General features: G+C 50.4%; 1 protein-coding gene across 1 annotated transcript in view; it reads right to left on the bottom strand.

Annotated features, from left to right (window-relative positions):
* Positions 1-17,493, bottom strand: part of LOC138468326 (epoxide hydrolase 1-like) — a 174,735-nt gene that overhangs the window by 40,809 nt on the left and 116,433 nt on the right. The window contains exons 4-6 of the mRNA XM_069608835.1: positions 13,103-13,330; positions 4,027-4,156; positions 981-1,195 (exon numbers count right to left, since the gene is read on the bottom strand). Of these exons, the coding sequence (XP_069464936.1) occupies positions 981-1,195; positions 4,027-4,156; positions 13,103-13,330 (573 nt within the window). The remainder of the gene's footprint in view (positions 1-980; positions 1,196-4,026; positions 4,157-13,102; positions 13,331-17,493) is intronic.

The raw sequence follows: 17,493 nt of genomic DNA, 5'->3' as shown, positions 1-17,493 counted from the left end.
TCAGGCTTGATGGAGCATTGCACTCTGGTCTGGAGGTATTGAGAATTGCCTTCAAGCAATGGACTCACCTGCAGTATCAGGCTTAGCAGAGCATCTCACACCGGTCTGGAGGTATCAAGAATTGCCTTCAAGTAATGGACTCACCTGCAGTGTCAGGCTTGACAGAGCATCGCACTCCTGTCTGGAGGTATTGAGAGTTGCCTTCAACTAATGGACTCACCTGCAGTGTAAGGCTTGGCGGAGCATCACACACTGGTCTGGAGGTATCGAGAATTGCCTTCAAGCAATGGACACACCTGAAGTGTCAGGCTTGGTGGAGCATCACACGCTGGTGTGAAGGTATGGAAAAATGCAATCAAGCAATGGGCTCACCTGCAGTGTCAGGCTTGGCGGAGCATCACACGCTGGTGTGAAGGTACGGAAAAATGCCTTCAAGCAATGGGCTCACCTGCAGTGTCAGGCTTGGCGGAGCATCACACGCCGGTCTGGATGTATCAAGAATAGCATTCAAGCAATGGGCTCACCTGCAGTGTCAGGCTTGGCGGAGCATCACACGCTGGTGTGAAGGTATGGAAAAATGCCTTCAAGCAATGGGCTCACCTGCAGTGTCAGGCTTGGCGGAGCATCACACGCCGGTGTGAAGGTATGGAGAAATGCTTTCAAGCAATGGGCTCACCTGTAATGTCAGGCTTGGCGGAGCATCACAATCCGGTCTGGAGGTATCGAGAATTGCCTTCAAGCAATGGACTCACCTGCAGTGTCAGGCTTGGCGGAGCATCACACGCCGGTCTGGATGTATCGAGAATAGCCTTCAAGCAATGGACTCACCTGCAGTGTCAGGCTTGGCGGAGCATCACACGCCGGTCTGGATGTATCGAGAATAGCCTTCAAGCAATGGACTCACCTGCAGTGTCAGGCTTGGCGGAGCATCACACGCCCGTCTGGATGTATCGAGAATAGCCTTCAAGCAATGGACTCACCTGCAGTGTCAGGCTTGGTGGCCTGGATGTGTAAATATCCAGTTTCTCGCAGGATGCTGTATACGTTCTTCTCAAAGTATGGAAAGACGCGTCGCGCGTCTTCTCTGGTAAGACCTACAAGCCATGGGACGTAGGCTCCCAGGAGCAAAGAGAGTAGAACTCGCAGGCCACCTTTGGCAGGTGGGAAGAAATTCAAGTGCAGTCCCCTCACAGACCTACAAACAAGGAGGAAAACATCATGTTCTCATTCAAGGCCACTGGACTACAGAGCAAAGCAGCGCAGACATGTAGGAAGGTGACAGCAGGAGACAAAGTCCTCATGCACAAAGCATTAAGAGTTGAAAGTGCAGAGGGGAGGAGGAACGAGTGGGGAAAAAAGAAGAGGCACTCCATGACAGCGAATAAGATAAGATGCCATGGAAAAAGCTTACGAGAACACAAGAATTCAGGAGACCTGAGAGTAGGGCAGTTTAAGAGATCTAGAATGCAAAGGGAGGGAAGCACTAAGGGCAAGACACCAGGAGAGTCATGGCAGAGACATGCAAATGATCCCAACAATGATAGGGTTTCTGGAAAAAGAGATGAGGAGAGACCCAGAAAATATGAAACAGATCACACGCAGAAGATGTGGCGGTAAATAAAGTTGTTCTGAAAGGGAGAAGGGATGGAGAGTTCTAATTTAAGAAGTGAAGGCAGATGCACAGAATCTGAACAATCAAAATGAAGTGACAGGGAGGGAAGGAACCAGACAAGAAGAAGACATAGAAATGTACAGATTCAGGTCACCTGCACCCATGAAAGGGCCAATCTGAGAGGCACATGGAGATCAGAGTGAATAAAGAGCCGCGGAATAAGGTAAGGAGGCAATGAAGAGACAAATAAATGCAAGAGTGGAAAGGAATGAAAAAATGGATTCAGGAAATCAACGCAAGAAGAGAAAAGCGAGGAAAGAACAACCTGAAGATGAGAGGAAAGGACCAGAGGGTGAGAAAAAAAGAAGCAACATGAGAAAAGAAAGGAAAAGACCAAGGGTGAGGCAAACAGAAGCACAATGAGGAAAGAGAGGAAAGGACCAAAAAGCGAGACAAACAGAAGCAAAATTAGAAAAGAGAGGACAAGACCAAAGGGCAAGCCAAACAGAAGCAAAATGAGAAAAGAGAGGAAAAGACCAAATGGCGGGACAAAGAGAATCGAAATGGGAAAAGAGTGGAAAAGACCAAGAGTGAGACAACCTGAAGATGACCAGAAAACACCAATGAGTGAGACAAACAGAAGCAAAATTAGAAAAGAGAGGAAAAGACCAAAGGGCGAGACAAAGAGAATCGAAATGGGAAAAGAGAGGAAAAGATCAATGGTGAGACAACTAGAAGATGACCAGAAAACACCAACAAGTGAGACAAACAGAAGCAAAAGGAGGAAAGAGAGGAAAGGACCAACAGGTGATACAAACAGAAGCAAAATAAGAAAAGAGAGGAATAGACCAAAGGGGGAGACAAACAGATGTAACATGAGAAAACAGAGGAACATGTCAAAGGGCGAGACAAACGGAAGCAAAAAGAGGAAAGGCCAAGGGTGAGACAACCTGAAGATGAACAGAAAAGGGCTGGCCAAGGATGAAATGAGACCAAAAGAGATAACAACAGGGCAGAATGGGAGAGATGGGTAGAGGGTGACGGAGGAGGGCAGAATGGCAGAGATGGGTAGAGGGTGACGGAGGAGGGCAGAATGGCAGAGATGGGTAGAGGGTGACAGAGGAGGACAGCATGGGAGAGATGGGTAGAGGGTGACGGAGGAGGGCAGAATGGCAGAGATGGGTAGAGGGTGACAGAGGAGGACAGAATGGGAGAGATGGGTAGAGGGTGACGGAGGAGGGCAGAATGGCAGATATGGGTAGAGGGTGACGGAGGAGGGCAGAATGGCAGAAATGGGTAGAGGGTGACAGAGGTGGACAGAATGGGAGAGATGGGTAGAGGGTAACAGGAGGGCAAAATGGGAGAGATGGGTAGAGGGTGACGGAGGAGGGCAGAATGGCAGAGATGGTAGAGTGTGACAGAGGAGGGCAGAATGGGAGAGATGGGTAGAGTGTGATGGAGGAGGGCAGAATGGCAGAGATGGGTAGAGGGTGACGGAGGAGGGCAGAATGGGAGAGATGGGTAGAGGGTGATGGAGGAGGGCAGATTGGGAGAGATGGGTAGAAGGTGATGGAGGAGGGCAGAATGGGAGAGATGGGTAGAAGGTAACAGGAGGGCAGAATGGCAGAGATGGGTAGAGGGTGACGGAGGAGGGCAGAATGGGAGAGATGGGTAGAGGGTGACGGAGGAGGGCAGAATGGCAGATATGGGTAGAGGGTGGCAGAGGAGGGCAGAATGGGAGAGATGGGTAGAGGGTAACAGGAGGGCAGAATGGGAGAGATGGGTAGAGGGTGACGGAGGAGGACAGAATGGGAGAGATAGGTAGAGGGTGACGAGGAGGGCAAAATGGCAGAGATGGGTAGAGGGTGACGGAGGAGGACAGAATGGGAGAGATGGGTAGAGGGTGACGGAGGAGGGCAGAATGGCAGAGATGGGTAGAGGGTGACGGAGGAGGGCAGAATGGGAGAGATGGGTAGAGGGTGACAGAGGAGGGCAGAATGGCAGAGATGGGTAGAGGGTGACGGAGGAGGGCAGAATGGGAGATATGCGTAGAGGGTGACAGAGGAGGGCAGAATGGCAGAGATGGGTAGAGGGTGACAGAGGAGGGCAGAATGGGAGAGATGGGTAGAGGGTGACGGAGGAGGGCAGAATGGGAGAGATGGGTAGAGGGTAACAGGAGGGCAGAATGGGAGAGATGGGTAGATGGTGACGTAGGAGGGCAGAATGGAAGAGAAGGGTAGAGGGTGACAGAGGAGGGCAGAATGGGATAGAAGGGGAATGAGTCCTCTAGTGGGAGGAGGATCGCCTGACATGTGATGTGAGGGAAGGGTCTATGGCAAGTGCTGAGGGGAAGGAAGCAGAAGAGGATGCAAGTATTCCATAGTGTGGGCCCCTTCCCTCAGCCCCCCACTCACTCAGGCTTCATCTGGGAGATGAGAGTGCTGATCCGGTGGCCCCAGTCTCCTCCTTGTAGGTAGAATTCCTGAAAGCCCAACCTCTGCATGAGCTTGTAGCATATCCTGGCCGCTGCCAGAGTGTTGAATCCTGCGGGGTGTGAAGGGAGAATTGATTGACCTCTCTGTCGCACAGTAAGGACTTCTGCAGCGGTACAACTCTGGAGATATGTAATGTGCAAAGAAAGATGGTCAGGTGTTCATGTGTCTGGCACACCTTCCAAAATGGCCCTCACCAAAGCAGGAGTGTGGTTACCCACCCTGTCCCGCGATCACTCCTTTCCATGGTGGATGCACACCAGGTCCCAACGCCCTACCTACATTTCCAGTACATGGTGTCAACAGCTCAGGCTGATTGAGATGTGGGGTCTCGGGAACCCCTCTCTTGGGCAACTTAATCAGTTCATTGCTTCCTGATATTCATCTCTGCGTTGATCCGCCTCACAGGTGGTAGTGAGTGGGATGTGGCTGTGAAGGGCTCCGTGAACTGTTGCATGTCCAACATTAACTTATCTTCTTCCCACAGGAGGGCCATCCCCATCACATCCATGTGTGTTGTTTGCTGAAACCATCATAAGGTAGGGGGGGACATGGAACCAGAGTGCATTGATTAATATCTGACACTGTTATCCAATGCAATGCTGACTCCATGGAGCCTCCAACTCCCAAGGAAAACTCTCTGGCAATAGAACAGGACCCACAGGACAGCGGGACCAACAGGACCAACAGGACCAACAGGACCAACAGGACAGCAGGACCAAAGGACAGCAGGACCAACAGCACAACAGGACCAACAGCACAACAGGACCAACAAGACCAACCGGACCAACTGGACCAACAGGACCAACAGGACCAACAGGACAACAGCACCAACAAGACCAACCGGACCAACCGGACCAACAGGGACTAGAGGGACTACAGGGACTACAGGGACTACAGGGACTACAGGGACTACAGGACCAACATGACCAACATGAGAGCAGGACCAAAGGACAGCGGGACCAATAGGACAACAGGACCAACAGGACCAACAGGACCAACAGGACAGCGGGACCAACAGGACAACGGGACCAACAGCACAACAGGACCAACAGGACAACATGACAGCAGGACCAAAGGACAGCAGGGCCAACAGGACCAACAAGACCAACCGGACCAACAGGGACAACAGGACCACAAGACCAACAGGACAACAGGACCAACAGGACAACATGACAGCAGGACCAAAGGACAGCAGGGCCAACAGGACCAACAGCACAACAGGACCAACAAGACCAACCGGACCAATAGGAACAACAGGACCAACAGGACCAACAGGACCAACAGGACAACATGACAACATGACAGCAGAATCAAAGGACAGCGGGACCAACAGGACAACTGGACCAACAGGACCAACATGACATCAGGACCAAAGGACAGCGGGACCAACAGGACAACAGGACCAACAGCACAACAGGACCAACAAGACCAACCGGACCAACAGGGACAACAGGGACAACAGGGACAACAGGACCAACAGGGACAACAGGACCAACAGGACCAACAGGACCAACAGGACAACATGACAACATGACAGCAGGATCAAAGGACAGCGGGACCAACAGGACCAACAGGACAACATGACATCAGGACCAAAGGACAGTGGGACCAACAGGACAACAGGACCAACAGCACAACAGGACCAACAGGACAACATGACAGCAGGACCAAAGGACAGCAGGACCAACAAGACCAACCGGACCAACAGGGACAACAGGACCACAAGACCAACAGGGACAACAGGACCAACAGGACCAACAGGACAACAGGACAACAGGACCAATAGCACAACAGGACCAACAAGACCAACCGGACCAACAGGACAGCAGGACCAAAGGACAGCAGGGCCAACAGGACAGCAGGACCAACAGGACAGCAGGACCAACAGGACAACAGGACCAACAGGACCAACAGGACAACATGACAGCAGGACCAAAGGACAGCAGGGCCAACAGGACCAACAGGACAACAGGACCAACAAGACCAACAGGGACAACAGGACCACAAGACCTACAGGACCAACTGGACCAACAGGGACAACAGGACCAACAGGACAACATGACAGCAGGACCAAAGGACAGCAGGGCCAACAGAACAGCGGGACCAACAGGACAACAGGACCAACAGGACAACATGACAGCAGGACCAAAGGACAGCGGGACCAACAGGACCAACAGGACAACAGGACCAACAGGACAACAGGACCAACAGGCCCACATGCCTGCCTTGGTTCCCTTCACATGAGAGCATGCAGCCTCTTCCAGGAGGGATAGCCCTCTCCCGTTCTGCAGTAGGAACTGGCGGTCTTCCCTCATACTGAACTCTCCTCTCAGTTTCTCAATCTCTGGGCCAATGCCGCCTCACCGGATCTTGAGACTGTTTCTTCAGTCTTTGTTACGCTGGCTGATCAGCTGCACCTCTTAAACTTCGTACTCCCAGGGCCTGTACTTCGGAACCCTGATTCAATGACTCCCTGCGGTCACTTCGGCTAGTGTGCAGACAAGCAGAGCGCAAATTACACATGTGCTACTGCCCTGAGACTAAAATCATTTTGCAGCATTCGTCCCTTGCCTATCATTCGGCATTGACGCACGCCAAATGTGCCTACTTCTCTAATTTGGTGGAGGCATCATTGACTAAACCCAGGGAACTCTTTAGAGTCATTCACTCTTTGAGCCTCATTAGAAGTATGGCAGAGCGGGAAAGAATTGGTGGTAAGGGAATTACTGCCACTTTTCCCACTCCGCCATATTACAGATATGGGCCTCCAGCACGATACTGGCGGTAAATCCTCCAACTCTCAGCCGAAAAAAATCGGCAAAATCTGTGGACAAAAATAAATGGGAATTTACTCCGCCACTTGAGTTACCGCTGGACCAAGTGGCGGTTAACACTAATTCAGTTTGGTGGTAGTTGGGTGGAATTACCGCCCAGATACAACCAAACTCATAATGCAGCCCTTTGTCCTCTAGCTCCACCAAATCTGTCATCCCTTCTCAGTCCTTATGTGACTCTCTTGCTACATTCTTCATTGAGAAAATCAATAGGATTTGTGACCACATTGCTACAGCCAGAGAGGAGCCCAGACCTTTGATTCCTTCATTCTCTACTCTCTGTTCCTCTCACCAGTGGTCATCCTTCCCCCTAGTTTCACAGGATGACGTTGCCTCAGCAATTTCCAGACTTAAATCAGCTTCTCCTTCTGATCCACTTCCGTTGACTCTGATCAAAGAAATGTCCCCTTCCATTTTGCCTGCGCTCACTCATGTGGTTAATGTCTCTCTCACTGCTGGGTCTATCCCATCTTCTCTGAAACATGCACTTGTGGTGCCCCTTTTGAAAAAGCCTTCCTTGCCCCCCCCTATCCCTGCTAACTTGTAGCCTAGTTCCCTTCTCCCTTTCCTGATAAAACTCTTAGAATCTCTGGGGGGCCCCCTTCCTATCTCTTTCCTTGAACAATCTTCTTTTTTTGACTTTTCGACTCCTCACAGTTTGGCTTCTGCCTTGGGCGGGTTCTGAGAGCGTGTTTGTCTCCATGTTGGATGACCTTATGTCGGGACGGTGTGGGAGCTCTCATCTTGCTGGACCTCTCTGCCATGGTGGGCCACATGATTCTTCTTGACCGCCTTGCCGGGGCTGGTGCATCAGGAGTCGTTCTCTCTTGGTTTCGGTCTTTCCTTTAAGACCGTCCTCAGACTCTTTCTCTAAATCCTTTTCGATATTCACATTCTCCTTTGCCTTGATCTTTCCTCCTCCGAAACTGCACCTAGGCTCAGATCTTGTCTTCAGTCTGTTGGGGGAGGGATGAGCCTGAACTAGTTGAAACTCAACAGAGACAAAACAGAGGTTCTCGTCACGGGCTCCTCTGAGGAGACTTTGCTTTACACTCCCATATCCTGGCCCCCTTCCCTTGGCCCTTTTCCCTCTGTGCGCCGAGTGGTAAGGGATCTGTAAGTTAAGATCTCATCTTCTCTCTTGATGGAACCCCAAATCAAGGCTGTCTGTCAGAAGGGTCATCTTCAGTTGAAAATCCTACGCAAAGTCCTACCCTTCGTGCCTTCTCAATTCCACGCCCCTGTGGTCGCCTCCCACGCTCTTTCTTCCCTTGATTACTGCAATTCCCTTCACCTTGGCCAACCTCTGTACCATGTTAACTGACTCCAGGTTCTCCAGAATGCGGCATCAAGACTGGCAACTGCTTCTCCTAGAATGGTGCATATCTCTCCGGTTCTGTGGCACTTGCATTGGCTTCCCATTGCTAAACGTACACACTGTAAGTCCCTGTGTTCTACTCTGTGCAGGTGCCGAATACCTGCGGAAGAAATTCTGCTGGTATATTCCCTCTCGGCCCCTTTGTTCGGCTGAAGCCAGGCTTGTGTTTGTACCACGTTTTAGATATACGCGTAGAGGCGTGACCATCTTCTCCGTGGTGGCAAGCCAACTCCTCCCTGCCTTTCACTCTTCATGCCATGGATAACTATCTCAATTTTAGGCACGCACTCAAAACCCACCCGCACTCAAAACCCACCTGGTCCGAGTCTCCCCCCCCTCCCCCCGGCTGCTGCTTCTCTTGATCAGCGGCAAGTTGCCTTCGGGTGTTGGGGCGCTTTATACATTTTCATAACATAACAAGTGTTGATCCACAAAGTTATTTATATCTAGAGTTTATGATTCTCTGTTTTAAAGATCTCATGCCATTACGGCTCCTTCAAGGCGCTAGGCAGGAGTAGGGAAGCAGAGGGAGAGAGTTCGAGTTAGGAGAAGGAGCGGACTAGAAGACCGTTCAGAGGTTATTGGCAACCTCTTTTTATACACTACCCCGGGGATATGAGACAGGGACCTGTTGCGACACTTTGGATGGCCATCGCAGGTTGCTTCATATCACCTGGTGTACTGGGAACTGGGAGAGTACAGCAGTGTGCTATAGTGTCTCCACCCACCTTTACAGAGGGACAAAGCTGGGAAAAGTGGATAAAACATCGGCCTGGATGGTACACTGTGTTGGCTTGCTTCTCTGTTATCAGACTTCTCTGTGGCTGCAGGCATCTTAGTGGAATCCTGTGAGGGCGTCTTTATGTGGTCTAACAGGAGGTTGTGCATACATAATGCAGGAGTGGGGACAGATGCTGGTCTGTGTATGGCCACCACAGTCACCTCAACCTGCACCCCAGCTGAGTACAAGGTTTCCCTTTACCTGCTATTTCTGTGTAGAGGAGCAGATGTCTCCCCCCTGGGGCTCAGGCAAACCTGACTGTAGCGCTTCGGGCTAGGTTGCGGAGTCTGCATCCGATACGCTGGATGACCCACTTCTGTAAGGCTCACCCATATCCACCATGGCAGAGCAATGCTGAGCACTTACTCTCTTCCAGTTTCTCCCAGCACTGATGCCTGGCCCTCTGCCATGATCTGAGCTATGCTTTTACTGTGTGATCTGACTTGCCGGTACATGCAGTTTTTCACTCATGCCCTAGTGGTCTCAGCTTTTACCAGGGCAAGACCATGCAGTTTTCCCCTCGTGCCCTAGGGGTCTCTGAGCCTTTACCAGCGCAAGACCTTATCGTTTTCCCCTCGTGCCTGAGGGGCCTCTGGGCTTTTACCAGGGCAAGACCTTGCAGTTTTCCCCTCGTGCCCTAGGGGTCTCTGCGCTTTTACCAGGGCAAGACCATGCAGTTTTCCCCTCGTGCCCTAGGGGTCTCTGAGCTTTTACCAGTGCACGACCTTGCAGTTTTCCCCTCGTGCCCTAGGGGTCTCTGAGCTTTTACCAGCGCAAGACCTTGCAGTTTTCCCCTCGTGCCCTAGGGGTCTCTGAGCTTTTACTAGCTCAAGACCTTATCGTTTTCCCCTCGTGCCCTAGGGGTCTCTGAGCTTTTACTAGCGCAAGACCTTATCGTTTTCCCCTCGTGCCCTAGGGGTCTCTGCGCTTTTACCAGCGCAAGACCTTTCAGTTTTCCCCTCGTGCCCTAGGGGTCTCTGCGCTTTTACCAGCGCAAGACCTTCCAGCCTTTACCAGGACAAGACCTTATCCTTTCCCCTTGTGCCCTAGGGGTCGCTGAGCTTTTACCAGTGCAAGACCTAGTCATTTTCCTCTCGTGCCCTAGGGGTCTCTGAGCTTTTACCAGAGCAAGACCTTGCAGTTTTCCCCTCATGCCCTAGGGGTTTCTGAGCTTTTACCAGAGCAAGACCTTGCAGTTTTCCCCTCCTGCCCTAGGGGTCGCTGAGCCTTTACCAGCGCAAGACCTTGCAGTTTTCCCCTCATGCCCTAGGGGTCTCTGATCTTTTATCAGGGCAAGACCTTGCAGTTTTCCCCACGTGCCCTAGGGGTCTCTGCACTTTTATCAGGGCAAGACCTTGCAGTTTTCCCCTCATGCCCTAGAGGTCTCTGAGCTATTACCAGCGCAAGACCTTGCAGTTTTCCCCACGTGCCCTAGGGGTCTCTGAGCTTTTACCAGCGTAAGACCTTGCAGTTTTCCCCTCGTGCCCTAGGGGTCTCTGCGCGTTTACCAGGGCAAGACCATGCAGTTTTCCCTTCATGCCCTAGGGGTCTCTGAGCTTTTACCAGCGCAAGACCTTATCGTTTTCCCCTCGTGTCCTAGGGGTCTCTGAGCTTTTACCAGGGCAAGACCATGCAGTTTTCCCCTCGTGCCCTAGGGGTCTCTGCGCTTTTACCAGCGCAAGACCATGCAGTTTTCCCTTCATGCCCTAGGGGTCGTTGAGCCTTTATCAGGACAAGACCTTGTCCTTTCCCCTTGTGCCCTAGGGGTCGCTGAGCTTTTACCAGCGCAAGACCTTGTTGTTTTCCTCTCGTGCCCTAGGGGTCGCTGAGCCTTTAAAAGCGCAAGACCTTATCATTTTCCCCTCCTGCCCTAGGGGTCGCTGAGCCTTTACCAGTGCAAGACCTTGCAGTTTTCCCCTTATGCACTAGGGGTCTCTGAGCTTTTACCAGAGCAAGACCTTGCAGTTTTCCCCTCATGCCCTAGGGGTCTCTGAGCTTTTACTAGCGCAAGACCTTGCAGTTTTCCCTTCGTGTCCTAGGGGTCGCTGAGCCTTTACCAGCGCAAGACCTTGCAGTTTTCCACTCATGCCCTAGAGGTCTCTGAGCTTTTATCAGGGCAAGACCTTGCAGTTTTCCCTTCGTGTCCTAGGGGTCGCTGAGCCTTTACCAGCGCAAGACCTTGCAGTTTTCCACTCATGCCCTAGAGGTCTCTGAGCTTTTATCAGGGCAAGACCTTGCAGTTTTCCCCTCATGCCCTAGGGGTCGCTGAGCCTTTATCAGGGCAAGACCTTGCAGTTTTCCCCACGTGCCCTAGGGGTCTCTGAGCTTTTCCCAGGGCAAGACCTTGCAGTTTTCCCCTCGTGCCCTAGGGGTTTCTGAGCTTTTAGCAGCGCAAGACCATGCAGTTTTCCCCTCATGCCCTAGGGGTCTCTGGGGTTTTACCAGGGCAAGACCTTGCTGTTTTCCCCTCATGCCCTAGGGGTCTCTGTGCTTTTACCAGTGCAAGACCTTGCAGTTTTCCCCTCGTGCTCTAGGGGTTTTCTTGAGTAGGGCATTCCCCTCCCCTACATCTAAGTCTTTACAGGCTTCACTAATTATAACCTCCCAGCTCTGGTGGTTTCATATCAACCAACAGGATGTGTATAAGGGCCCATCAGGCTACTTTCTTGCTTCGCCTCTTCAGTATTTCTTGGCTCTTGCCAGCTGTTGGGAAAGAGCCGCCAGCAAGCCCTTCTTCTCTCCTGCAAGTCTCAACTCTCTCACAACGTGTCCCCCTCATGCCCTTTCCCTCTGCTTCTCTAGTCCTCTCACTGCTACAACACCTACTCTCTGGGAGGACTTCCTGACTCGGCCACAGCCGAGCAGCTCTGACCTTTAGTTGTGTCGATGCATTTGCACCAATTGTTCTATTAAGAGCTCTGATTGGTGGCTCTGTTTCCCCATCAGTCCAGGAAAATGTTTCCACCTCCTCCCAACGTGTCCACTTCTCCCACCTATAATGGGTCTCTTCTGATAAATCACTTTGTATCAGACACCTGCTCAAGAACTCAAATAGGATGTCCGCCATTTTGGAGTCAGGCATTATGGCCACCACAAGGTCCTGCATTTCGGCTGCCATTACCTTCACGATTTGCACTGGTTTCTTAATATCGAATTTGCGCAGTGCACTTGTGTCCTCTTTGTGTAGCTTTACTCACAGGCATTTGCTGTGTTTCAGGCTTCGATCCGCAATCCACTCTGGGACTTCTGCACTCAACGTGTGCTTGATGAGAAAACCCACTCGAACAGACTCACGGATTGAGCCTGAAGCAAGTTGTTGACTTCCAGCCTAGAAAGGTATGGTTGGGAAAACTTTCCTGGGTTCATCTTCTGAGCGTCCCACCCCCCTACCCCCAAACCTACTCCCCTAATTGTGGTAGAATGGTGCACTTTGCCTCACAAAACAGAAGAGTGATGGCTGGAAGGTCTAGAATGAGCGGACTGCAAGGTCACATCCCATCTGCACCCGTCCCCAAGGAACCTCAAACATGTGTCAGCCGCAAATGGGTATTGTCAGTGAGGTGCAGTTTGGGTCTCTGGCGATGGAAAGCTCGGGATCCACGTCTGGGCATACCCGTCCCTCTCTGGGTGACTTTAGCAAAACAGAAGAGTGATGGATGGAGTGTTTTGAATAAATCAGAATTTCTGGTATCGCTCGGGGCAAACCCCCAGACCATCATTTATAGCCTACCAAGCCATTAGAGAAGGGGAAAGACCATATGCAAATGAGGCTTGGTCCCACCCCCAAAAGGGGCCGTCCATCCCCAACTGCTAGGTCATATCCTTTCTGTGTGAGACCGCAAGTATAAAATACCATTAAAAATAGGGAGTAATAACACCTGTTATTAAAGCACTTAGAAGTGGGATGAATCCAGCATGAAGCACTAAATAAAAAAAACAGAAAAGGTTTTCCTGCTCAGTGTCCTTCGCCACCACACAGCGGGCGACCATTCTAGCGCTCACCCTGCTTGTGAGGTGCCTCGGAGTACCCATATCCTGGAATCGATGGGCAGATGACCTCGAACACAATGTCGTCACTCAAGCCATGAGCGGCCGGGTCCGTCAGCAGCGGCAGGATCTTGTAGAACTCGTAGAAGGATCCCGGCCAGCCATGGATCATCATGAGGGGCTTGGCTTCCTGGCCCGAGCGGAGATGGGTGGGCTTCACGTGGATGAAATGCACGTCGATCCCTGAAAAACAACCAACACTGGTTACAGGCGGAGCAGTGATATGGCCCAAGGGTTCCACACCTGCCTTTGAAAAAGAGACCACATTCTGCCACAAGCCCTGTCTGTACAGGTTCACCCCTACATGATCCAGGTATAAACGGATTATTTGGTCAGAATACATTGTGCAGACTGGGGTCTCTCCTGAAGAAGTGTGGCTAGCATTTTAGTTCAGAATTTGCATTTTCAAACAGGAAGAATCTTATCACATGATATCTTTAACAGGGTGAAAAAAGTCAAGTTGCAAGCTACTAGCCAGCCATAAAAAAGTCCCTCGCCACCTCAATTTTATTTATACACTCAGGGCACCATTTCTTACTTTTGAAACAAAATGGTAACGTTCCGCCACATATATTTACTTCAATTTGCATTTTAATTTTCTGCAAAGATTATCTCATTCGACATGCTGAATATCAAAAACAGTGTATACTCATGATTAGCCGAGGTAAAATGCAAATTGAAGTAAATATATGTGGCGGGACGCCACCATTTTGTTTCAAAGGTTTGTAGCTCTAAAGTCCTACCACTTCTCCTGAGCAGTCCCTTCTGTTACCTACCATTTCTTACTTGCAAAGAGTCAAATATCACAAGCCAATGGCTAGTGGCGAGTGGACATTGTGCGCCCTGTCCCTGATATTGAGCGAGCGGTTGAGTAGTAATAAGGATAGCGCCCTGAAGCTGCTCGCAATCCTCTGTCTTGATTGGCTGGGCGGCACAGAACTTTCGGCCCAGGATGCTAATGCACGTGCACGAGTTCCACATCAATAACACTAACAAAACTTTATATGAAGCAAGCGACTGGAGATGTAACAATGCAGACTTTTTTGATATGATATGGCATATATAACGCGCCTATACACAAGTGTTTCAAGGCGCGACGAGGCAAGGGAGGGAGAACAGAGGGAAGACAGAGAAAACGATCCTACTAGGCCAGGTGTCATTGAGATCGCGCTAGTGCAAGGGAAGGGAAAGGGGGAAAGTGCGGGGGGAGACAGTGCAGTACATGGGATCGACAGTAGGAAAAAATAAATGCTATAAATAAATAAAAGCAATAAGTAAAAAATGCAGCCAGCTGGTGGCAAGTGCAAGGGTAAGTGCAGACAGCAGGTGTCAAGTGCAAGGGTAAGAGCAGACAGCAGGTGTCAAGTGCAAGGGTAAGAGCAGACAGCAGGTGTCAAGTGCAAGGGTAAGAGCAGACAGCTGGTGGCAAGTGCAAGGGTAAGTGCAGACAGCAGGTGTCAAGTGCAAGGGTAAGAGCAGACAGCAGGTGTCAAGTGCAAGGGTAAGAGCAGACAGCAGGTGTCAAGTGCAAGGGTAAGAGCAGACAGCAGGTGTCAAGTGCAAGGGTAAGAGCAGACAGCAGGTGTCAAGTGCAAGGGTAAGAGCAGACAGCAGGTGTCAAGTGCAAGGGTAAGTGCAGACAGCAGGTGGCAAGTGCAAGGGTAAGAGCAGGCAGCAGGTGTCAAGTGCTGGTAGAGGACTGTACGGATACCGAAAACAGTCCCCAAGTGCGGGGGTTGCCAGGGAGGCAGTGCAGGTGTGCAACTGTCGAGGGAGGTGACCTGGGCCAGGTAATCAGTGCAGTTTCAGCCAGGAGTTCAGCAGGGGAGAGGACGAGAGAAAGCAGAAGCAAAGAGGAAGGTTTTGAGGTACTTCCGAACCGGAGGTGGTTCTCCTCATGTTTCAGAGAGGCAGGGAGGCTGTTCCAGAGGGAGGCCCCTGCTGAAGAGAGAGCTCGACCACCAACTCGTGGCTTGGTGAAGCGACTGACCCTGAGGGAGTTGGAGGCGGATGAGCAAAGAGCTCGAGAAGGAAGATATTTGGGACGAGAGAGTTGAAGGTATTGAGGCCCCAGGCCCCAATACTGTAGGAAGCAGACACACCATGATTTGGCGAGTTCTGGGCATAGCTTGCAAAACCTAAAGATGACAATATAGCTTTATAGACCTGCAGCCCGGGCCGTACCGGGCGTTATGGGCCCTGAAGGCTAAGTTAAATGAGGTATGAGGGACCATAACGCCCGGTACGGCCCAGCCTGTGTGTCTACAAAGCTATTAGAACATCCTTCGTATTTAATTAAATTAGAAAAAAGGACAAATGACACCTAAATGCTGCAGAAATTAAATATTTATTGGGAAAAGGGTTAGAGATTGAAGTAGAAAGTACAAGGTACTTCCCTACTGGTGTTTTCCTGGTTGTGGCTCTTTTTTATGTGGTTGTGGTAGGTAATTAGTAGTGGGTGTTTTTAATTGGGGTAAATGCAGGTGTGAGTTTTTTTTTCCTCTAGGCTTTTTTTTTAAAATATGCAAATGCAGGGCACAAGAAGTCACAAATTAGTTAAAAACAAATGATCAATGCTGCTTTTTAACAAGATTTAGCGTGTGCGCATTGCTTTTCTTAACAGCTGTCTTCCACTTACTTTTTGATGTGTTTGCAGCGTTGTGGTGAAGCAGAAAGTGTTTCTTTTCTTTCTCTGAAGGGGGAGGGGCCACATTATGCTGGTTTCAGAGCAGGTAGAGCATGATTTATGAGGCATTCGATCTGTGCCAAGTGGCATTTCTGCAGTATAAACTTGTGCCAGTGGGCACACGTTATGTGGGGACGGACATTGGTATGAGTGAAAATGAAAGTACATAGGAAGTTTACTTCCTTGAGGGGGCGGGGCCAGGCCAGACACGCTTTGACTGCAACACGGAACTTTACTTTAACTGTTTCAGTTCCATGTGCCCTGTTCAGTTGCAGTTAATGCAGGGAGTGTTTTTTATGGGCGGCGGTGGCAGCGAAGGTAAGCATGCTCAATTAATTTCCGGCTATATTCAATCTGCATGCTATACCAGTTCATATAGCCTGCAGATTGACCAATCAGGTTAATGGAATTCTCAATGGAAACTGAAAAACACAGAAAATTGTGAATTTTAAAAGATAAAGAATTGCGATGGATTGGCAATAGGGCTAACCAAGGATAACAGAATTATGCCTCACTGCCTGAATTGAGCTGCTACCCACCCTCCGCTTCCTCCTCCCACCATCAGGCCAGAAAGATAGTGTGTATACACACACACACACACACACATGCAATGCAGTGGAGAGGAGGCAGGGAGAGCGAGATGGTGAATGAAGATAGACAAGAGAGATAGAGGGTAGGTGTTTCAAGGACAGGGTCCCCAGATTGCTCAGTAGAACAGAGAGACCAGATTCTAGTCAAGTCACTGCTATCAAGGGATTGAGTCCCATTTCGGCAATTCAACTGACCCAAGAAGATCGCCGCTTGCATGCACTTTCTGCTAAAAGAAAAGCCATGTCTGGAAAGAAGCTTGATTTATCAGATTGAGGACCAAAAAGAATCATGTTTGATTGTATGCGATACCCTCCTCTCAACCCCCAGACGCACCTTCCCACATGCACCTTGTAAAGTCAGAAGGGACCAGGGTGGATGAATAGAGTTGGGAATGGGGATAGGGACCAGGAGAGGGAACCCATGAAATGGCCATCTAATGCCACTGCCTTCTCCTAATTACTCTGCATAAAACAGTTCTTAAGTAACATTCTTCTCGTTTTGGAGGACTTGGCAGAGCTTTCCATTGCTGCCTCCGTGCCAGACTGTTGTTATAAAATAGCATCCCATTATCTGTGCACTTTCTCAAATCGATTAAGTGCAACACAATATCCTAGGCCCGGTTCTTTAAGAGCCTGTCAGTGTACACCAAAAATAAAACATCCCAATTCAGTGTTTCCTTAACAGTAGAAGTTATAATCACCTGTTTCTAGGGCTGCCCTGGGAAACTATGCCCCCCTCCCCTCCCTGTTGTGAAGTTCTCTGCTGCTCTCAAGGTAGATGTGTGCTATTAACAATGAAAATGTAAACCAATTATGGTAAAATGTTGTGAGAAAAAGGGTCCTCTAAGATGGCCACCATAAAATGGAAGGCAGCGGTCATGGTGAGCCCCTAACTCCCTTTCCATGCCAGGTTCTGTCGGCCGTGGTCGGGGAAAGGGAGAGGTAAGTCGGGCCAGGGTGTTGTCAGGATGGAGGGAGCAGTGGGGCGAGGGCAGCAGGACGAGGCAGGGTGGATAGCCTAGTCAGGAATGAGGACGGACGTGACCAGCGTGCAGCTTGCCAAGGCGGCT

Source organism: Ambystoma mexicanum, chromosome 4q (genome assembly GCF_040938575.1).
Source record: "Ambystoma mexicanum isolate Mex_15411 chromosome 4q, UKY_AmexF1_1, whole genome shotgun sequence".
Lineage (NCBI taxonomy): Eukaryota > Metazoa > Chordata > Amphibia > Caudata > Ambystomatidae > Ambystoma > Ambystoma mexicanum.
This window is presented reverse-complemented; position numbering and strand designations above follow the sequence as displayed.